This window comes from Meriones unguiculatus, chromosome 10 (genome assembly GCF_030254825.1).
Source record: "Meriones unguiculatus strain TT.TT164.6M chromosome 10, Bangor_MerUng_6.1, whole genome shotgun sequence".
Taxonomy (NCBI): Eukaryota; Metazoa; Chordata; class Mammalia; order Rodentia; family Muridae; genus Meriones; species Meriones unguiculatus.
The window spans coordinates 33,620,632-33,644,183 of record NC_083358.1 but is presented as its reverse complement, the minus strand read 5'-3'; the positions used below and the strand labels follow the sequence as shown (position 1 = coordinate 33,644,183).

Sequence of the window (23,552 nt, the reverse complement as noted above, 5' to 3'; positions counted from 1 at the left end):
CATCAACCAAAACAGAAAAAGTAAACTGGGCCTTATCAAATAGTGACTTCTCCTCCCACCCCTACCCTTGTTCCCACTTCCTGAAGCAGCAGCTGAGCATGGTCCCTGCCTACCCGTTGTTTGGCACTATCAATCCTCGGTAGTTGATGCATAGTTTTGCTTTTAAATGGTGACACTCTTAAGTTTTTAATTTAGCTTTAGCCATTGAAGCCCTTAAAGGAAAGATAGTAATAAGTTGGATGCTATAGAGAGAGACCCTGTCTCAAAAAGAGACTTCATAATAAAAGGTTATTGACTTTTTCCGTGAACGACAATGTGTGTATATTTTATAATTATATCATTTAGCCCTTTTTCCTATATGTGGAGACCACTATTAAAGAGGTCTATCTACCCTAACGTCACAGCCCTGTTATCAGTATAGAATAGTCTACAGCAGATGCTCAGAGCTGCCCTGGTGTTGTCTTCCTGAGAGGCCTGTTTGCTAACTGCTGGCTACCTCTCCCCGTGCATCATTCAGTTAGGAGTATGAGAGCAGGTGTGGGGAAATCGTGTGCCAATATATGAGGGATATTGGACATCTAAGAATATTAGTAATATCTTCTCCAAGTCGTATTCCTGTATTGTCCTCTATCTATATTTGTTAACCAGCAGCTTAAGAACAAGGACTATTTGGACAGAGTGCAGTAAAACTACAGTTGTTAAAATATGAGTACTCAAACTAACCATCTCTTTAGAAAATCATCAGATACATCTTAATTGAGCTTATCGTTTAAAAGCTTTTGCTTAATTCTTTTTATTACATTTCCCCAAATTCTTTTTAAAAATCCTGATGAAAACATTGTGAAGAAAGCAGGTCATTAAAAATTTCAAATGTATGAATAGTGCACTTGTCTTGCAGAATGTAGGTGGACCTGGGGTGTAGAATAACTTGGAGTCTTCTACATTAGAACTAAGCCTTTGTATCCATACATGAATATATCATACTAATCTTAGCTGTCCGTGTTCCTACTTGGCTCCTCAGCCCCACGCTGTGGGAAAGAAGCTTTACGTTTGTGTAAAAGGCAGGGTGTTGATCTAGGGTCTGTCAGTGTGCGTTTGCGCCTGTTGTCACAGTCTCTTGTTACCTCTCTCAGCTGACCTCAACTCAGACAAATAAAGACAGTGAACAAGAACAAGAGGTCATCTTGAGCTACCTTTCCTTAATGTCACCCACATATCTAGACTTAATCAGTATTAATGATAGAACTGTGTATTGAGCTTTGGGTTTAAGAACTTGATTACATTATTTCATTATACACAAGTCAGCAGAGATTTAGAGTTTGGCTAAAGTCCTGCCATTAGTAAATGGAGGCACGGCCCTTCAGCAAGGGCAGTGAGGGAGGGGAGTACATGAGTCTCCAGTATCCCAGTTTGCCCTGCAACTTTCTGTGTTGCTGAGAATGGCTTTGAACTCCTGGCGCTCCTGTCTCTACCCCCTCAGTGTCAGAGATTTTAGACGTGCACTACTGTCCCAGGCTCTTACAGTCGCCTTCTGCTCGGCAGTGCGCTTGTGCCCATCTGAAGGTGACCTTGATTGTGTCCTTTACCTCCTTTTTAGGGCTTCCTGAAGAATGAGAAAGATAATGCCTTGTTATCTGCCATCGAAGAGTCCCGGAAGAGGGTAAGAAAACAATGCAAATGAGATGCATAAATGACAGTGTTCTTGCAAGTCCTGGCTGATCTGCTTCCTTTATCTTATCTTAGGGCATGATGGCACTTTTTTTTTTTAATTAAAATTTTGTTTCACATTTTCTTTTATGGGGGAGGGGAAGTGGACCCAGAAGACAGCTTTTGTGGATTGGTTATTTCCTTTTACCATGTGGATTTGGGTCTCAAACCTGGGTTTCCAGGTTGGCATCATAAACCCTTGCCCACTGAGCTGTCTTGGTAGCCCTGTATCACCATACTGACATTTTCTCAAATGCTTTTTGAAGATGTTCAGTACACTAGATGGTGGCAAATACATCAGCCAGAGTAGCTGTTATACATTCTAGCCTATCTCCACCTCTACAAAAAGCTCTCAACCGAAAATATCAGAACAGATGGTTTGGAACAGGTGTTTCTGGATGCTTTCATTCTGGGAGTGAATAGTAATTGTTAGGTGAGATTCCCAAGAGACAGCAGTATAGAGGTCCATGTCGGATAAATGTGCATATTTCACAGAAGCATTCCTGCAAATGACCATAGGTCATGTCCTTTACTAACGTGAATTATTTCCTTTTGCTTCTGACAAGGATCACAGCCTTTAGTAACATCCCAGTTCAGAGTAAGAGTTTTTGATGCTCCTGAGAGGTCTTTGCAGAGGGAGGAGAAAAGATTAGCTGTCAGTTTGGACCTGGCTCTGAGAAGGTGGCTTCTCCTGGAAGCACCTGCCAGTCTGCCTGCTGTGGCTCCCTGCAGAGGAATTGGACAAGGAGCACTGTTTCTGTTTCAGTGTTTACTTAGCTTGGATATCAAGCGGAATGTGTTTGTGTGTTATTTGTAATAAAGTGAGACATGCTCCTGCTTGGCACGCCGTGTTCGCTCAGTCTACAAGGGTAAAATCCTCAACAGGACTCAGCGCAGGCACAGCTGCCAAGGGGCTTGCCTTCTCTAGTGTGCAAGAAATGTTCCAATGGCGTTAAGTGACCAATAAGGAAATTCCAAATTTCATTAATTGTTGGCAGCAGTATTTAGGCCTGAAAACAGAGAAATTCATTTGACTTACATTTGATGATGTCTAGAAAAGATTTTTTTGTTGTTGTTCACACTTGAATTTCTTACCAAAATTGATTGTGCTGCTATAAAAGACCAATGAAATTAAATTATGACTCTTGAATGCCTCCAAACCTTATTAATCCATTTACCCTGCAGAATGTGTTTCTGAAATTGGCAGTCTCTAAATATTGTGCCATACTGAGACTAAATGTGCAGCCAGCCAAAACATTTAGGTGACATACCACAGCAGAAAATGTGTGCATATGTGTTTATGAGGGAGACATTCCAGTGTTGGGAGCCAGCCTGAGGAGATACCTCTGACTTGGCTGGACACTGGAAAGTTGCTGCTGAGCAAAAATAATTTTCAATTAAAAAATGATTAAAAAAATCAGCAGCTTTTTGGCATTTTGGTGGCAATTTCCTGTCTGAATGACTTGCCAATGTCCCGCTGAAATGCCAGTAAAACAGGCTAAAAACTACAAATGTGTCTTTGCTTTTCCCATTTGGTGCATCCCAGCAGAGACAAAATGACACTCTCAGAACAGACAAAGAGATTCCAAAAGCTGCCACAGCTCAGTAATAATCAGATGTGAAGCCAAAGCATATTGCCCTGTTTCTTTTGGTAAAATGTAGTTCAGGAGCCCCTAACATGTTAATTCAGTTGCACAGTTTGCTCTGTCTTCTTTTCTTAACAGTGTTCTACAGGTAATGCTTTCCACATATAACAATAGTAGTGACTCTGCTTTAATTTGTAATGCTTTGTTGTTGTTGTTTTTTCCTTGGTTGGTTTTGCCTTCCCTTTGGTTTTTAGGTCTCTACATTCTTTTTCAACTTACTCTTTACTCTTCCCTTGTCTGCTTAAGGCTCTCACATCCTCACTGCCATTTTCTTTAGGTTATTTAAATAGCTCTGTTGAATTCTCCTCTTTTTTTTTTCCTTTTTTTTTAAATTTTTATTATTAGTTACATTTTATTAACTCTGTATCCCAGCTGTAACCCGCTCCCTCATTCCCTCCCAAACCCACCCTTCCTCCATCATGTCTTCCCTGCCCCTTTCCAAGTCCAAGGACCTCCTCCCCTCTCATCTGACCCTCTCAGATATGAATTCTCCTCTTTAGTCAGCATTCTTTTTTGTGTATCTAGTTCAGTAGTTCAGACTCCACTATAAACCCAGTAGGCCTCAGCTGGGCAGATGGGTGGCTGACCATCCCTGATTAGTCCACAAATTGGATGTTCCATTATCTCAGATGTAATTAAGATAAGCTAGGCGTGGTATGGTTAAGAGAAGAGAATTTTAATGTCGGGCCATATTTTTATTTTATATTCTTTATCACAACAAGGATGAATAGGGTGACAGTATTTAGGTTGCTGGCTGTCTATAAATAAGTAGGCTGGCATACTTCTCAGGGACATGTGAGCACTTGAGCCCCCAAAGCCCCCTTTCAAAGTTGTTTGGTATCTCTAGAAGTATCAGAATAGCCTAATAAACACAGGGTGAGGGGTAGTTAATTTCTACTGTTGTCACTTTAACCTGTACCTAATGCTGGAATTCTGACTGACCCCATTGTCCTTGTTCCTGCTTTCTGTGGTGGAATATTGTCTGTGGGATTTTCTTTTTTAATTTTTGGTCATGTATATTGGTGTATTGATGGTCGGTCGGTCCGTCTGTCTGTCTGTCTGTCTGTCTGTCTGTCTGTGTGTGTGTCTAAGAGTTTCCCTGGAACTAGAGTTAAAGACAGTTTTGAGCTGTCATGTGGGTGCAAGGAATTAAACTGGGATCCTTTGGAAGAGCAGCCAGTGCTCTTAACCACTGAGCCTTCTCTTCAGCCCCTTGTCTGTGTTCTTCAGCTGCCTTTACTACTGTGCTGTTGGTTATTAGCCAGAGAATATGTCTTTAAGAGAAACCCTGGGGGCACTGTAGTGCACAGCTTTGCCTTGCAGACTATTACATCTGCCCTGATCTTCCTGCCACTTGACACTTGTATTTTCCTGTGCTGGGAGAACTCGAGGCTCAAGAAGCAGTTGGTTTACCACTAAGAAGAGCTTTTAAAAAGGTGTGGTGTTCTTGTGTACACATTGTGGGTCACATCTAGGGAATCACCTCTTTCCCCATTTCAACTCCATCTTTCTGATCTGTCACATGTCTCTAGTCAAAATGCACAGCCTCATGTTTTTGTTCATGTGTATGAACAACAGACAAAGGTTTTCTCTGTATGTTCCAACTCCCAGCTAGCTGGCTGGCCTACCTCCATACCCAACATCCATGTTGCCTGATTCTCATTATAAGAACAAAACCAGGGGAAGACTATTTTTCAAGTTTTGTTCATTTCTCCCATGTCTTCAGAAGACATTGTAGAAAAGGATACAAAATGTGCTGCTCTTCCTAATAATTTTGTGTGTACATATGTATTGTATCCCCTGTTCTCTTAGCCTACATTTTGACTGATACTGTTCAAAACTCGGTACATTTGTTGAGAGAGTATATTCGATGTTTCTAATAGTTCCTTCACAGTTTGTATGCATTACTATTACCACTATAAACTATCTGCATTGTCCCAAATAAAGCAGGCATTACTAATATGCTCTTACTGCTGCCTAATGAGATACCATTCTCAGTGAAGGTGAGATGGTCTTTTGAAAAGTGGGCCTAAATGGAGTGAAACCTGGTCTATCAGTTAAAAAGTTACAGGCCAAGAGCAGCCTTAATTCAGTGAGGCTATAAGCTGTTTTGTCTTTTCTTCCTTTGCTTCTTGCTTTTCTCGCTCCTTCCACCCCTCTATTTGGGTGACAGTGTATTGTCACCAGAGTTTATTGTGAGGTTGAGCAAACTGCTAGGAACTAAATCCCAGAAGGCTATTTTTTTTTTTAATTTTAGCACTTTCTTCCTTTCACCAGAAATACCAGCACTTTAAAACAAACAAACAAACAAACAAACAAATAAATGAAATCACTGGGAGAGTCCCTCCTCCTTGATGTTTGTTAAATCTTAATATACCAACGATTCATGATTGTTTTATGTCCCACAAAGAAAAGGCAGCGTAATAGGCAGTATAATTCCAAAAGTTTAGTGAAGACATCTGTTTTAATAAGCACATGGGGAGAGATGCTCATCATCACTAGTCATTAGAAAAATACAAATCTAAATGACAATGAGCTCCTACCTAGCACTCTTCCTAAAACCAACAACAGCAGATAGTAAATGTTGGTCAGAGTGTAGGGAACTAGGAACCCTGACTCACAATCAGTAGAAATGTAAAGTGCTGTATCCTTTATGGAAACATGTAGCCTTGGAACATTATGATGCCAGTGATTCTACATTTGAGTATATCTCCAGAATTGAAAACTGGGATTCAGAAAAGATATCTTGATGCCCATGTTCTTAGCAGTGTTATATACAAAAGGAAGGAAATTTTGGCACATGCTTCAATGTGATAGAACTTAAAGACTGCTAAATGAAGTAAGTCTGTCTTAAAAAGACAAAGTCATGGTTCCACTTCTGTGAGATAACTAAAGTGATCACATTTAGAAAAAGAACAGGATGGTGATTGCCAGGTCTGGGTAGAGAAAGCAATGGCTTGTTATTGGTGAGCAGGTACATAGCTTCAGTTTTGCATAAGCATTATAAGGATGGAAGGTGGCAGCCATCACACGTGTATCATGTCACTGAACTGTGTCCACTTAAAAATGGAAAGCTAGGGTTGGGGAGAGAACTCAGCAGGTAAGAGCACTCGCTGGCTGCTCTTCCAGAAGTCTTGGCTTAGAGTCCCAGCATCTGGTATGGTGGCTCACAACCATTTGTAACCCCAGTCTCAGGGATCTGATATCCCCTTCTGACCTCTTTGGGCACCAGATATGCATGTGGTATGTAGATATCCATGCAGGCATATACATAAAATAGTTTTTAAATGTTAAATCTCATGTATTCTCACACTTTAAAAAAAAAACCTTTTAAAACTTTTTTTTGGGGGGAGGGGTTTGAGACAGGTTTTCTGTATAGCCTTGGTTGTCCTGGACTCGCTTTGTAGAACAGGCTAGCCTCAAACTCACAGAGATCCACCTGACCCTGTCTCCCAGAGTGCTGGAATCACAGGTGTGTGCCACAGTGCCCGACCATTTTCCCACAATTTAATAAGAGTTTTTAAAGATGTCTTCACATCAGTGAAATAGTATGTCATAAACTGTTGTTAGCAAAATTTTTAAATGACAAATTTTTAAATAGATTGTTTGGGTCTGCTTCTGGAATAGCGGTCATGGATGGGGCTCCTGTTTTGCAGTTCTGCCTAGTTTTTAAAGGAAACCGCAATCACTGTGTCTGTGCTCTCTGATTTGTGTGACAGACATTTGGCATGGCTGAGGAGTATCATCGAGAATCGATGCTGGTCGAGTGGGAACAAGTCAAACAAAGAATTCTGCACACGCTGCTGGCCTCAGGAGAGGATGCCCTTGATTTTACCCAAGAAAGTGAGGTAGGTTGAATCAGATAACTTGAGAATTTTCTTCTCTTTTAAAGATTTAATTAAAAAATAAAGACAGTGTAGGAATATGGTTCAAAAATTAAAATACCCTATCTCCAGATACCCCATTTTGTTCTCCCTTTGTAATCTGTAAGCCATCACTCTTACTTCCTTACACAGAGAGAAACTCTATCATGAAAACAAAACAAAACAAATAAGTTTGAGAACAGTGAGATCCTATCTCAAATTTAAAAATTAAAAAAAAAATCTAAAAGTAATTTAAGATAACTTTGAAGAACATATTTTAATTTTTTATGTTTTAAGAGTGATATTAATATTACCAGTGCTTCTTGTTTAGTCTTTTTCCTAGGATTAGTTTGGTGAGTACTTAGCTTTGTTTGTTTGTTTTGACAAAATTTTACTGTGTAGCCCAAGCTATCATCACGTTCGCAATCTTCATCCCTATCCTCCCAAGTACTGACTTATATGTGCATGCCCACATCCAGGTGCCTAGACTCTATGTGGAGACAGGGAAGCTCAGGCTCAGAGTTAGAACATGCCTCAAATCCCAGAATGTTGTCTTCTAAATCCTGGCTGTGTTGAATAAGGGGGCCAGGATTGGGTGGGTTGGTGGTCTGTGGGACCTGCCAGGTGACTTCTGATGTCTTGTACCTGCACGTGCTCTATTAAATTAATCTCCCACTAACTAGCTGCTGCTGTCTGGTTATTTCAGAAAATTACTCCTTAAGGGCCCTGTCTTATATTTCTCAGACTCAACGACTTCAGGTGAAACAGTCTTTGAGGAGGAAGAACTAATACCTAAGACCCTTGGCTAATACAGTGTTTCCCTCTCAGTTCTTCCTGAGTCTGAGCAGATAATTAGAACAACTCCTGGTTTTATAAACTTCATTTTTTAAAAAATGGTGTTAATAGGTTGTGATCTGCATAGGGATTTGAAGTAATTATAAACTACAAATGAAGTGTTCTTCCTTGATTGCTCCTCTCTCAAAAATAGACCAGTCTGTTCAGGAGGCTCTTCTTCCGTGACCTCCAGGCCCCTGGAGAGAGTTGCCCATGTGTGTGTGCTTTCTCTGTTGGGGTTTTCGGCAGAGTGAGTAACGTTGCTGCATATTGTTGGCAGGTACACAAAATCTCTTCCATTTATCTAGAGAATTGCCATTTTCTGGAAACTCCTGGGAGCTTTTTGTTTCTTTCTTTTGAGATAGGATTAGGGTCTTAATATTGAAGCCCCGACAAGTCTGGTGTTCACTGTGTATCCTGACCTCGTCCATGGTGATCCTTCTATTGCACTCTCTCTAGTGTTGGAATTACAGGCCTGAACTTACATACGGTTTATGCTCAGCTTACATCTGGTTTTTATCACTTTTGTTGTTTTGAACTTTTCCCCTAAAGTGTAATATTTATACAGTAAAGTATAGAAATCATAAGTATGTAATTCAGTGAGTTATTAAAAATGAGCAAGTACTGAAACAATCCCAGCACCTCAGCAGTAGCCTCTGACCTCTGCCCCACTCTCAAAGGTCCTACCTCTGTGAACTTTATATAGCCCGAGCCATAAAATGTCTTGTTTTACATAACATCTTCTTTTGATAACATCTATTGATATACATTATTTGTAGTGGTAAGCCATTCATTTTATGGCTGAGCAGTATAACTAGTTTTGTTTGCCATTCTAGTGTTCATGGACATTTGGATTATTTCCAGTTCTTGGCTTTTATAAACAATATTATTAAGAGCAATTCCTTTATCTTTTGATGAAAATATATTTGTATCTCTTTTGGGTATACCTCAGAGGAAATTGCTAAGTCAGAGTTTATGTGTGTGTTCAGCTTTGGGGCTAGAGTTGGGGTTCACTGGAAAAGCACTTTAGCATGCACCATGCCCTGGGTTCAGTAATTAGCCCCCCCCCCAAAAAAAAAATTTAGCATTTTTTGTTGTTCTTTTGCCTTTTTGAGATAGGGTCTTACTCTGTAGCCCAGGCTGGCCCAAAACTCAGTATATAGTCAGTCCAAGCTGCCCTCAAACCTACAGTGATCTTCTTGTCTCCGCCTCTTCGGGGGTTGAAATTAAGACATGAGCCCCCATCCCTGTGAAGTTCAAGTTCACTAGACAGTGCTTCTAAAGGGTTTCACTAGCGTGTCCTCCGCTAGCAGCATGTGACGATTCTGTTTCATATCTTTTCCACACTTGGTGTTATCTTTCAGAATTGAACCATAGAGCCCTGTGTTTTCACAGGCTTTTTCCATGTAATTTTCTTCAAAATGATGGAAAGATTTATTATCTCCACGTAATTTGTCCCATAGAGGAGACACACACACACATTGAAGGATAACTGACAGGCCTCAGAATTAAGCCTGAGCCTGGATCGATCTCTTGTTCTGAATTACCTTGTTTTCTTGGAAGCAGTGTAAAGCTGCAGCCCAGTGCCCGGTGTGCGTTGCATGCTCCAGGTCTGTTCAGTGTTACAGCTCTATTGGCATTTGGTTAGCTGTACATTGTTGAGGTCAATTGTTTTAGTATGGATCTTTTTCTCTCTTGTTTTATGAAGTATTGCTAAGAATAAAACAATCCTGGTAGAAAATTAATAATTAAAGAAGTATGACTTGGTGACTACAGCATTCTTTTCTGTATACCTAATTGTTAGGAAGTCTGGATTCAAAGAGTCGTAAGACAGGAGGCCTTGGATCATTTGGAGTTAACCTTATATTTTTAAAGGAAAATGTCCAGATTGGATAATTGGATGTAAAGCGGAGCCCAAGGCTTTCAGGGGAAATTTCAAGGCAGAAATGAACTGAAATAGGTAGTCCCTGGAACATTTGTTTTCCCCTGGAGCCTTTCAATAACAGAAGAGCAAAACGCTGTCAATATCTGTGCCTAGCAAGTTTTAATAAAGCAGGTGACACTGTAATAGCATGAAGTTATTTGAAAAATTAATATTCTTAGGATGTCATTGAAGAAAGAGGTAAAACTCCTAAAGGAAGGTAGGAATTGAAAGATTGTAACTTTTCAAGTGTCGCCTGTATAAAGATAATGTGCTTTAGCCGGGCACAGTACCACATGCAGGTAATCCCAGTACTCGGGGAGGAAGAGGCAGAAGGATCTCTGAGAGTTCAAGACCAGCCTGGTCTACAAAGCGAGTCCAGGACAACAAAAATATGCTTTAACTCTGAGTCTCCTATAGCCATTCACTCGGCTGTGCTTGTGTCCCAGTTCTTACATCTGGTCGGTGCAAGGAAGGTCTTCAGTGTCTGTGGCTTGCATGACAAGATGAGTTGGACAGTGTGACAGTGTGGGATTCCTAGACGTATCTTATCCAACAGTTAAAACTGTATTTTGGGGTTGGTGAGATGTCTCAGTGGGTAAAAGTGCTTGCCATGAAAGCCTAATGACCTAAATTTGATCCCTAGAACCCACATAAAGGTGGATGAAGAGAATTCAACCTGTATGCATGCATGTGTGCATACATACATACATACATACTTTTTCTCCCCCATCTTCCTGAGACACTTTTTTTTTTTTTTAAATAAAAAGCAGTATTTAAAGATGGGTTTAACTTAGATGGGTTGGATTTTGGCCATGGGCAATGAATGAATGGGCAGATCCCCAAATGAGCTGTCTGGAAAGTGATTCAGTAAGCAACAGGCTTGCTGGAGAAGCTGAGCTGAGGCTTCGTTGCAGATGACACAGCTGCTCTGCACTGTGGCGTGTGAGTGTGTGACACTCAGTGAATACTGAGCAGCCACTAATTTTGATTAGAGACTTAATACCATATTTCAACTGTCAATCATACAGCTTTCCTACATTTCAACATCTCTGGAATCACAATGGCTTTTTCAGCGGTGGCTTGTAGTTTGACAGCATTTTTTTCTCCAGCATATAGTTGGCAGGCATGTATGACATATTTTAAATGAAAGATGTAATTGACTTTGTAAAATATAGACTGACAGTTTGAATATGACAGCCCCACACTAGATGATTCTAAGTTGTGCACTGTGCTTCCTAGTAGGTTTCTAAGGAATGGGCCTAGTTCATAGGTTGGGGTTTGAGTAGGATTGCAAGCACAGAAAGTGCTCCACTGCTCTCTGCAAAAGATGTTGGAAACTCTCTGTTCAACAGGTCCTGTGCTGTACCAGATAGAGTTCCTCACATGTACTTTTACGCCCCCACCCTGCCTGTCCAGACACCTGCTGTCAGTCCTTTGCATGTTGTTGCATGTAGGTGTGTGTTAGGGCTTTTTGTTTGTTTTGTGGTGCATTCCTTCATAGGAATGGTTCAAGTGTTCTTGTTTTATGCATAAGGTTATACACCGGTGGGCATTTAGAGCTCTACTGCTCTGGTCCTGGGTTTTGTTTTTCTGTTGTTGTTTTTTTCCTCATACTCATGGGCTTTTATAACCAAATTTTGTAAATTAATCAGTCTGATTTCTGTTTGTGTTCATGAAGGCAAACATTCTGTGGAGGAATTAATCTATATCTTCTTGTGTGGTATCACTGGATTTAGTTTTCACCCTAGACTTGTTTTGCAAGTGTTGTTACAGTTAGAGTGAACCTTCCTTTGGAGTGTTTTACACATCTCTGGATAAACTTTGCACAATCATAAAGTTTGCAACTCCCTTTTGCTTCATGCCTAACTGTCCCAGAATGGCTGTTTTCTGAATGCTCTCTACTCTGGGAAGCCCATTCCCAGTCTGTGTCTGTGTGTGTGTTGGAGGTGGGGGGTGCATTGCTGTCTCTTCACATACTTCCATGTTCTTTGTGAACCCCCCTCTTCTCCGGCCCTGTTTACCTGGTTTCTTTGCCTTTCTGGTTTCTGGTTCCCTGCCCCTGTTACCCACTCCTGTATCGTGCTCTGTCTTGTCATACCCAGCATGGCTTAATAGATGGACTGCATTTTTTCCAGTGCAGAGAGACCTGTGTAGGGAACATTGTTCTATACAGTGTGTTGCCATCCATGTTCCTGTTCTTAGGCAGCCCTGTCTGTGGAATTCCAGCTGAATGTTTGCCAGCTGCTTCTACTCAGGAATTACAGTGCACACATCCTGTTGGTGGATAATTGACTTTATGTGTGGTAAAATAGTGGCTTGGCCAAGGGCAACTGAAGGAGAGGTGCTTTTGAAAACAAGAGCATTAGTCAAAAGTCATTTAAATGGAAATTCAGACACTGCAATCAACTACTCTTTAAATGCGTAATTTTTAGAATTAGGTTTTTAGTACTGGAAAATATTTCCTGAGGCTGTTAAAGGATAGCTGAGCCTGTGTCCTTGTAGCAGAACCTTGCTGCTGTTCTCCTTTCCTTTCTCTGTTTCCCCAGACCAGGTTCCCCACTTAACAGGTCACAGACATGGATGCGTTTATGGGATTTTTATGCCTCAGGTGATGGAGTGCGGTTCTTAACCAATACTGGGTGTGTCTTTATAGCCGAGTTACATCAGTGATGTGGTTCCTCCTACTCGAAGCTCTCTGGATAGCATTGAGATGGCCTATGCCCGGCAGGTGAGTATGCCTTTTAGGAAGATTTAATTCGGGAGAAGGAATGCTGTGATCTAAGAGAGTCAGAGAAAATAGTGACTTCACAGCAAAGTCAAATCTGAAAGCAAGTGGGATTCTCGATCACAGGATTAGTTAATATTTTACCATGAATGCCACTGTTCTCCATTCAGTTAAATAAGGTAACCTAATGACTCAGATAGTGCGGGGAAATTGAATTCTGCCCTCTCTTAACCAGGTGTTTCTTTTTACATTGTTGGCAATAGCTTCCTGGGGAATGAAGCCTTGAGTAACTATAAAGCAGGGCAAATGGAGTTCTGTATTAACTATTACTTGGCTGGCTAATGGTATGGTCAGATCCGTTTACCCTTGTTGAGTGGGATGTTCAGAACCCTTCCTGTCTTGATTATCATGGTGTGCAGACACTACTTAGCACTGCAGTGCAGGTAAGGGTGCTCCTGCTGTGTTGAGGGTCATGAGCCTGCCCAAGGAGCACAATCAAGAGAGTCTGCATTGGAGCTATGTGCAGGACTTAGCTTGGAGTTGACTCTTGGAATAAAGCAGTGCCAGTCAAGCCTGTGTTTCATTGTAATTGCCACAGAGTCTCAAGATGTTTTGCCTTGCATCACTTAGCCATGAGCCTGAGAGGACGCATGGATACATTCCCCTACTCCCATCCCTCCTTCTGCCCTGCAGTGGAGGAGTTGGGGGCAGACACATATGGGAGCTACACAAAGGGAGCAAGGGCCTATCAGAAACTGTTAGACCGACTGGCTCTTCAGCTACTAGTTAATTAATTAATGGATTCTATATTATCTGTGTCACGTATTAGACATCTCAATTAACACTTCTTGAGAAAAATACCCTAAAAGCTTTTTTAGTGTAACTGTAGATTCATTTTAAGCAATAACAGAAGCAGAAACTTTAATCCACAAGATGGGAGCAGGTATGAAGGTAAAGTGTCTTTCTTAATACATTGCTGCTTCAAAATCTAGGGAACTGAAGCTGGCCTCAGTCCTCCAGAGATGATGTCCCCCTCCTTTCACTCTATTTCACCACCAGACTTCATTTCCTTCTCCAGCTTTTAGATCACTCTCCCTCTTTTTCCTATAATCATTCCACATACTCATTCACCTGCTTGATTCCCTTGGCTGCTGTGGCTGCCACCAGCTCAGACCCAACAAAATCACAGATGAATGGAGAAACAGCTTAGCTTCTTCATCTGAAAAGCTAATCTCTGGAGAGCTTACCTTCTGCAGCACCTAGAATCCAGTAATGCCTGCTGTCTGTTTAGGTGGGACTCTCCCACAGAGAGTGGATGTTTATGTACTATGTAGAATACAGCCTTCCAAAGCAAGACTTCTAGGACATGCTCATTGAGTGAGTAAGTACTGCTTGTGGTTCAGAACCCATTAAGTCTTTGGGCTAGCCCTGGAAGCTAAATGACATCAGCATCCTCCATTTAAAGTAGAAGAGGCCGAGGTTCCCATGGGGCCATGATTTGTCAGTTCAGTACTCAGTAGATCAAGGACTTCAAAATGTAGAAGAAAGCCTTCTACAAGAGTAGAACTTAGTAACCATTGATATTTTAATAATTTATAACCAAATCCAAAGAAAAAGGTATCTTGTTATACCTTAAACATGACATCAAATCCATGTTGTTTTGTTTCTTTCTGTTTTAAGAGAGATTTTACCTGAAGAGCAGAGATTCTTTCTTACTACATGTATTTGCTTTTTTATTTATTGTGGGGCAGTGGTCAGAGGACAGCCAGTGGGAATCACCTCATCTTCTACCATGTAGGTTTCAGAGATTTAACTCAGGTTGTCAGGCCTGGAGGCAAACACTAAGTTATCTGTCTGGACCCAGAGATGCTTTCTAGAAGTAGATATTCTAAATGTGTAGCAAACACTAACAAAGGAGAAGAGAGGCTGTAGCCTACCATGAGCCCTGGCCCTGGGGCCATTCAGTCCTCTGCCCTGAATTTTACCAGAGCCTGCCTGTGGTTCTGTACTTTCATCTTCCTGCTTTTGGTATTAGTCCCTGTCCTCAGACTATCCTGCTCCTTGTTTTTCAGGTGTTTGTGGGGCTGGCCTAGTGATTAGCTTTAATGGGTTGGCCACAGCTGGAGACCTGGCCTTGTGGATGATTAGGCACTTTGAGGAAGGGAAGGTTAGCATAAGCCTCTATTGACCACTTGCTGGCTTCAGAATGACTTCAGATCTTAAAAAGAAATTAAAATAGCTCATGCTTTTCGCTTTGTTTCCCTTATTTTAGATTTATATCTATAACGAGAAGATAGTGAGTGGACACCTGCAGCCTAACCTGGTGGACCTGTGTTCATCTGTCGCAGAGCTGGATGACAAGGTAGTGCCCAGAGCCAACCTGAGTAGAAACCCAAGTTCAGTGTTTAGTTGGGGTCAGCACCTCACTGACTTTGCTGCCGCGCTAAGTGAGATTGTTTTATGACACAACAGTCTTTTTCCCAGCATTTTATATAAATTTTGAGTTTACTGTTTTTATGGTGGCTTTGTAAAAATACATCTTCAAAAGGCCCAGCTGGGATTAGTCGGTGGTAAGAGGTCTTGAGCTGTTTGGGTTTTACCATTTTTTTCTCCTCAGGTGCCTGTAGGCTCTTTAAGGAGAGCCAAATGGCAGAGGGTATAGTTTATGCAACCTCGCTGAACATAACTCATCCACTTTCTTTTTTAATCCCCTCCCCAGTTTTTATTATCCCCAGTCTTATGTCCCTGGCCAGCTTTCTGCTTTACAAAGCAGAATGGGTGGGGATGGGAGTGCCTTAGAAGGTGCTAGGGGAAAGGCAAAAGGAAGGGAAGGCTGTTGCAGAAGTAGACACACCAATACATGGATTTGTTTTTCAAAAAAATGTGCCTTTTTTTTCTCTCCCAGTAGTGAAATATAAAGCAATACAAAACAGATTTAAAGACAGAAGTGAGAATTCACTAGTCATATTTGCCTGGTATTCTACAGCTTTCACTGTTGAGAGAGGAGCCATGAGAGCCAGCTTTTCTCTACTGTGTTGCATTTCTCTGGTTCTATCTTTAGAGTGTTGCCAAGAGGCCAGGAAACATGTTTTTGAAGGAGAAATTCAGAGCCTTGGGAGAGGAGGCCACTGGGTAGGGGAACACAAAGAAATGCCTCTTCCCTGGAGGTACTGTTGAGGAGGAGTGGGAGGGAAAAATGGAAGGCTGGGGCATTGACTCATAAAACAGGCTGCAGAGAGCCTCTAGGAGGACAAAACCTTTGTTATTTAGGTTAAACTATTATTTTAAGCCTTAAGAAACTTAAATAACCTTGTAAGGACTTGTGTTTAAATTCCTAGAGCTCTGGGTAATTAGAACTGTATTCAGGGCTCTTAAGGGGTGACCTACTGAGATTCTGCTCTTCTTACTTCCGTGCAGTGGTTCTGTCAGGCCTGGCATGATAATTGGTCTGAAAGCCAGCTCCAAGCAGGGCAGGGGTGCTCATTAGTTTTCAGAGCTCTGGTGATTGGTGAGGCAGAGGCCCATCTTCTGTACTGAGTTTGAACCAGGGGGTTCTCACACATAAAACCTCAGCCCTTCCTCATACTGCCTGCCATTGCAGTCATAGCCACATAACTTCTCCATCCTTACAGCATTGTCATATGCAATCTCATTTACATGCAGAGCATTTCTGACATGTGGACCATGGTGAAACAAATGACAGATGTGGTATTGTCACCAGCAACTGATGCCCTCAAAAGTCGAAGCAGTGTGGAAGTGCGTATGGAGTTTGTCAGGCAGGCCTTGGGATACCTTGAGCAGAGGTAAGGCAGCTTAGTGGCTCCGGCTCTCTGGCTCTCTCTCTCTCTGGCTCTCTCTCTCTCTCTCTCTCTCTCTCTCTCTCTCTCTCTCGCTAGCTTTTACTTTCCCTAAAGTCACTTGTTTCTCAGTCTATGCAGTTCTGGGGCTGAGTATGTTACAACTGGAATACTTTAAACTGACTAGAGCTGAGCTAATTCTGTTATCAGAATACTTATCTACCAGGACTGTTTCTGCAGCTAACAAATCCAAAATGGGAATGATGGATTTTGGATTAAGGAGGCGCACAGGTGACATTTTTTATTTCTCTGTTTTCCAGTGTTCAGTGTGGAGATGTTGTGATTAGAGCACCATAATCCTGCTTTCCTAGTACGGTTCAGCATTCACCCCTCAGGTCCCTTTGTTTCTTTTTCTTTTCTTTTTTTTTTTTTTAAAATAGGATTTTAACTCATCCTTGCAGTATGAAGACTTTGAACCCTTAGGAAAGAAAGCCTGTAACTTTACCCTCTGTGGCCCTACCCAGTTAACCCCTGAGTCAGGGCTCTGCATAGGTGCTGAGGGGCTTGTGACTGTGTCCTCATACCTTGTTGTCCACCTCATTATTAGGACCACTGCCATTCATCTCTCTTAACGGAACTCTGTAGAATTTCAGCAGGGATGGTCAGGAGTGTGCAATAGACTATTTTAGAGAAAGGTTGCTGGGAGTCACCCTGCTGGTTTGAGAAGAGAAAGCTTAGTTGAGTATACTAGCTGAATTGCAGCCTTTGCCACACAGTCTCTCCATCTACCAGACTCCATCTGCAGTGTGGTTGCTCTTTGTCAACAAAATATTATTTCATTAGGAAGTTCCCTAAGGGAATTCAGACTTGATGCTACAAGGGACTGGTTTTCATATAAATATCATGCTAATTACCTTAGCCTCATGAAATAAGCTTCCTCACTAGTCTCCATTCCTTTGTTACAAGGAATCTGCAACTGTAAAAAGGTGTTGGGTTCTTTTTCTTTGTTGTTCTTCTTGTTGTTGTTTGATTTCTCTAGTCTGTGTGTAAAAGTTTTACAAAATAATTCTTAAGACTTTGGCTGCACTGTTTTTCCACTTCAATATATATTTTATTTGTATGGTTGTTTTTGCCCGTATGTGTGTCTGTGTACTACAAGGATGCAGGATCCGTGGGGCCCAGAAGAGTGTTAGATCCCCTGGGACTGGAGTTACAGGCACTTGTGAGCAAGCCACGGTTTGGGTGCTGGAGTTGAACCTCAGGTCACCTCAAAAAGCAGTCAGTGCTCTCAACAGATAAGCCATCTCGCCAGCCCCACCGGCTAACCTTTGAAGGCAGTTTGGTTATATTGATTGTCAACCATAAAGAACCTAATATAATAACAGTTATTCATTTTTAGTTGGCAAACTGTGAGCCAGATTTTCTTACACCATATAAAAATCTTAAGGAATTAAAAATAATATTTTTATTTAAAAATTATTTTTTTGATAAACCTAACCATTAAACTGGTGCTTCAGCTACCAGGCTACGTCCTTTGTGTATGTGTCCCATTTTATTATTTATTCCACTTAGTTTTTTAAAGTGTTAAATTTTTAATGTATTTATTTTATTTTGTGTGTATCAGTGTTCTTCCGGCAAGTACATATGTGCACCATGTGTATGCCTGGTGCCAGTGAGGTCAGAAGAGAGTATATGGAGTTGTAGACAGTTGTGAACCTCCATGTGGGTGCTGGGAATCCAACCCAGGTCCTCTGTAAGAACAACAAGTTTTCTTAACTGCTGAGCCATCTCTTCAGCCCATAATTTAGTTATTTGTTCTTTGTCCTCTAACTGGACTTTTAGAGCTCTCTTGAAGCTCTTGTCCAGTTAACAAAGCCTTTTCTCCATCTCTTGAGTAGCGTCACTCTCTTGACAGCATCCTTTCGAATGCTTCCTTATCACCTATTTAGAATAGCTATATTCAGGGTTACAGTATTTCCTCAGATGCTTTTCTGCTGACAGTATACACTTACTGTTTCAAGTTACATAATCCGCCAGATGGTAAAGAAGACCTAGTTCCAAATACGTTTTTAGCTATCAGGCCAAAAATGTTGAGAAAATACAGGCTTGGTCTGTCCCTTCCATGTTTCAAAGCGTGATGTAGGATATATTTGTCTTGGTTCTCAGGGAGTTTAGCATTCTTTTTTTAAATTGTTTGTTGTTTGTTTGTTTATTATGTATAAAGTGTTCTGTCTGCATGTAGCATGCATGCCAAAAGAGGATACCAGATCTCGTTATATAGATGGTTGCGAACCATCATGTGGTTACTGGGAATTGAATTCAGGACTTCTGGAATAGCAGAGGTGCTCTTAACCTCTGAACCATCTCTCCAGCCCCTGAATTTAGTGTTCTTTATTTTAGGACCTTGTCAGCGTAAAAGTTGTCTTGCTGCAGGTTGGAAGTGGTGGTAGTGGGCATTGTTCTGACTACTACAGGGATCTCTGTTCTCTCATCTTGTGCTTTTAAATACTTGTACAGATGGGGAGAATGCATTGATTAAATTACCTTGGTTAAATTATAGAAGGGTTCTTAAATAGGTGGGAGAACTCCCCATCTAAAGGGGAATCAAAGTAGATAGCAGTTGTCCTTGGACTTTATAAATTGGGTCTGGGACCAGAAAGAAAACAAACTATTGGGTGCTGTAGCTCCCTGTGATTTTAGCGCTTGGGAAGCTGAGGCAGAAGGAACACTGTGAGTACAAAACGCCTTCACAGTTTCAGAACTGCCTGGACTATAGAGTAAGACCCTGTCTCAAACAAACAAATAGAAGCAGGGCCCTGGGGTGGATTGTGAATATGAGAATAGGAACCTAGTCAGCTCCATTATTATAAAACTTGACAATGGCTTCTGCTTTATATAGTAGTTTGTTAATATTGAGTTTCTGGGTATCATAGTGGTATTTGGGTTAGGTAGGAAAATATCCTGGCTCTCAGGAGGTACATGGCTGAAATATTTGTAAGTTAGGTAGTTATGATTTTAATAACTCTTTAAATGGTTTCTGAAATTAAAAAATGTGTTCCGATGTGTGTTTTGGTACTTTAGGTAAAGGGTGTGATAGTATTCACTGGACTGTTTTGACTTCTCATGGAATTTATTTCAAATTTTTTAAAATAAAAAGTTTAGTTTTTTAGGAAAGCAAACCTGTTAGAGCATTACGTTCCACCCTTAATGCATTTGAAGTTCTCAGCTATATTCCCCTAGGAATTCTTTGGGGGTATCTGTAATAAAATTCTGTACAGTTATAAAAATGGAATTTGCTTTGGTTTCCTCTTCTGTATGAGATTTAAAATCAGATCTTGCCTCTACAGTTCATAGTCTGGTATTCCAAATGTGGACATAGATGTGTGTAATACACGTTGTCAACCTTTGCCATTTTTTTTTCTTTCGAAATGTTTCCAGTTATAAGAATTACACCCTTGTGACTGTCTTTGGGAATCTGCATCAGGCTCAGCTGGGTGGTGTGCCTGGGACTTACCAGCTGGTTCGAAGTTTCCTAAACATTAAACTGCCAGCTCCCTCACCAGGACTTCAGGTACTAAAAACCTCTGTATGGCCAGACACACTCCAGAGCCACTACTTGTTCTCAGGCATTCTCAGTTGAAAAGAGGTCCTGGGTGGCAGAGAGGCCAGGGTTGAGGGGACAGTGCTGTTTCCCTTTGAAACTAGCCATGCAGGAATCCTGGGGAGAGGTAGGAGAGGGAGGCAGCATCAGGTCTCAGAAGCATTTTAAAAGTTGAGCTGTAAGGATTCTCTCAGAAACATGTGGGTATGCGAGACAAACTGAGGGATATGTCAGAAGTTTAAAGCAAAACAGCTGAAAGAATGGCATTGGCGATGGTTGTAATCCCTCTGCCCAGCTTGCCAGGCAGCTGAGGAATTATTTTACAGTGTCTTATAGAGTGTATAAGCTAAACTGGAGCTTTGTGCCGAGAGATTGGGGATATGAAAGATGCTAACTTCACAAAAGGTCATACTCTTAAAGAGCAGGGGCTCAGCCTCCTGGGGCCCTGGAAGGCTATTCCAGGAGGAGAACAATGTGGACAAACGAGAGAAAGCAAAGTATCTGGAGTAGTAAGTACATGGTAGAGCTTAGCAAGCTTTGGACTAGCTGGTAAAGAAGTACCAAGTGACACTATCTGATGTCAAGTTTATGAAGCTTTTTGCCACAGAGGTGAGTGCCAGACGTTCTGAGGACCACTCCTGAAAGAATTGCTGAAACACAGGACAAGCCCAGGACTGCTACATGGACAAATAATAAGTAGAGTGGGTGGTTGCATTGTTGAGAGGGTAGAGACAGTCACCTAACAGCTTCTGATATCCAGACAACTCAAAGGTGTGAAGGGACAAGGAATGAATGACTGTTCAGTAGCAATTAATTTAAAAGCTCAAGTGGATGACAGTATCCCTCACTGATCATTGATATCTTTAGCCCTCGATTTGTGAAAATCAAACAAGATGGTCCTATGATTGATGGCTATGAGAGGAAGCACAGGGCTGTTGTGGGCAGATGGGCTCTGTTCAGTTCAGAATAACTCTACATTCATACTGCGTTGCCACTCCCACTTTTTCCCTGAGCAAATTTGTTTGCAAAATGCAGGGAGTAGGGCACTATCAGTGGCTTTTAACTCCTGTGGTAATGGTGGGAATTAAGTGCCTTAGCTAGTGTAGCTTTTGTTTGTTTGACTCTGCCTTTTGTCTTCCAGGATGGAGAGGTAGAAGGCCATCCTGTCTGGGCATTAATTTATTACTGCATGCGCTGTGGAGACCTGCTTGCTGCATCACAAGTCGTCAGTCGAGCCCAGCACCAGCTGGGGGAGTTTAAAACCTGGTTCCAGGAGTACATGAATAGCAAGGATAGAAGGTACAGTGAGTGGGATCGCTTCAGTTGCTGTGCTTTGCCTGCAGCTGTTGACTGTAGTCACGGTTTTCTATCGGTGGAGGACTGCGGGAAACACCAAGTCAAGGCTGCTTTATGAAATAGAGCGCATGTGAATAAGGGAATGAGGAGGCCCAAGGGTTTAAGACTGCTGAAGAAGATGTAGGTGCTATTTTTTAAAAAACTTTATGTTTCTTAATGCCTCTACCTCTCCCTTCCAACACCCTCCCCCCCACACACACACATACCCTTGGCAGGAGAGAAAAAGGGTTAGTGGGGAGAGGAGGTGTAGTTGTCTTTAGCTACTTCCTACTGGCTAGGGAAGTAGCTTCTTGGGACAAGTCTGATCTTCATTTCAGGGTATCTCCAATTTCTTCTCAAACTGCATCAACAGTAACCGGGGGTGGGGGTGGGGCGGGGTCAGCACCAGCCTTCTTTTTCCTAGGAGCCTCCTTTCTCTCTGTGGGCTCTGACCTTTATTCCCTCTCCAGAGTCCTCAGAATTAAACTATCTGGAGTTGGCAAAGAGCCTCTCTCAGAACCCACATGAGGCAAATGGTTTGCTATTGTGGACCATCTGAATCCACCCCATATCTCACACTGGGGATTAAAACAAAACCATGTTTATATAACATAACTGACTTTTTAAAGACACCAAAACTTTCCAGTAAAGGAAGATGTTGGAGAGCTGACTCAGTAGGTAAAGTGCTTGCTGTGCAAACCTGAGTTCAATTCCAGAACCTTTGTTAAGCATGCCAGCACATGTTTGTGATCTCAGCACTGGTGAGGTGAGGAAAAAAGGATTTCTGGGACTCGGCCCAGTCAGCTTAGCCTAATTGGCAAGCTCCAGACCAATGAGAGATACCATATCAAAAAGACACCACTTGAGGAATGGCACGAAATGTTGACCTCTGGCCTCTATACTGCACACAAACGTGCATTTAGATACACATACAACAACCGGACAATTAAGGGAAGGACCCACTCTGTCACTACTCGAGGGATGTGGCATGGGGTAGAGTACTAATCCCTAGCATTTTCGACCTTCCTCAGGAGGTCTCAGGACTGGAGCAGGCTGATGGGCAAAGGACATGGTGTTAGTAGTTACAAGTCAGGAGAAAGTGGTGGTACAGGCAGACAGGACCTGTGACACCCTTAGTGAAGGAGAGGCTCCTAACTGTTCTGTGGGTGCTTCTGCTTGACCTCTGAGGATCTTTGCTGAATCCCTGTCTCTGTGTGTCTTCAGATTGTCTCCAGCTACTGAAAACAAACTCCGGCTTCACTACCGCAGAGCCCTCAGGAATAACACAGACCCCTATAAACGAGCTGTGTACTGTATCATTGGCAGATGTGACATCACTGACAACCAGAGTGAAGTAGCAGACAAGACTGAGGACTACTTATGGTTAAAAGTAGGCACAGCTTCCTTTGCCGGCCTAAGTTCTCCATGTTCTTCACCTGCATTGTGCATGATGTTCGTGTGGTGATCAGGACAGGGCCAGTGAATTTTACAGCTATCAGCCCTGTTTTTTACTGTGATTTTTTTTTAATTGTGTTTATTGTGTTTTAATTCCCAACTAATGACTACACAGTTAACTTTCTTCTTTCCTTTCCCTTTTTCCATCCCCCTTCCTTTTTTGCATTGCTAGGGATGGAATATAGGGCCTTGGGCATGAGCTGAGGATGACCCAGCTCCAAGAACCACAGTATATCATGTAGCCTCCAGCTCCCAGCATTGAACATAGCTGCTAGGTAGCCACCGCTGTACATATGGCTGAGGTTGTACTTTGTACCAACGTGTGTGTTTCCTTTGGGGATTTAGCTGAACCAGGTGTGTTTTGATGATGATGGCACAAGCTCACCACAAGACAGGCTCACTCTTTCACAGTTCCAGAAACAGCTACTAGAAGACTATGGTAAGATCCTGGACAGTCACCTTCTCTATTTTTGGGGCACATGGTTTACCATTCTCAATCAGGTAGAGATCATTATGTACTAAGAAATATTTATCCTGTGGATACATGAGAGACTGAGGCAGGAAAATCATGAGTTCAAGGCCATCCTGGGCAACTTAGTTAGATTTTTGTCTCAGAGTACAGTTATGAAGTACTTGCCTGATATTCCAGAGACTTTAGGTTTGAT

General features: G+C 41.8%; 1 protein-coding gene across 5 annotated transcripts in view; it reads left to right on the top strand.

Annotated features, from left to right (window-relative positions):
* Positions 1-23,552, top strand: part of Nup93 (nucleoporin 93) — a 100,834-nt gene that overhangs the window by 66,619 nt on the left and 10,663 nt on the right. For 4 of the 5 annotated variants that reach the window (XM_060392189.1, XM_021657146.2, XM_060392192.1 and 1 more), the window contains 9 exons: positions 1,598-1,660; positions 7,073-7,201; positions 12,628-12,702; positions 14,972-15,061; positions 16,363-16,502; positions 19,935-20,067; positions 21,239-21,396; positions 22,657-22,822; positions 23,233-23,326. In XM_060392189.1, coding sequence (XP_060248172.1) covers positions 1,598-1,660; positions 7,073-7,201; positions 12,628-12,702; positions 14,972-15,061; positions 16,363-16,502; positions 19,935-20,067; positions 21,239-21,396; positions 22,657-22,822; positions 23,233-23,326 — 1,048 coding nt within the window. The remainder of the gene's footprint in view (positions 1-1,597; positions 1,661-7,072; positions 7,202-12,627; positions 12,703-14,971; positions 15,062-16,362; positions 16,503-19,934; positions 20,068-21,238; positions 21,397-22,656; positions 22,823-23,232; positions 23,327-23,552) is intronic. The other variant, XM_060392191.1, reaches the window with a different exon arrangement.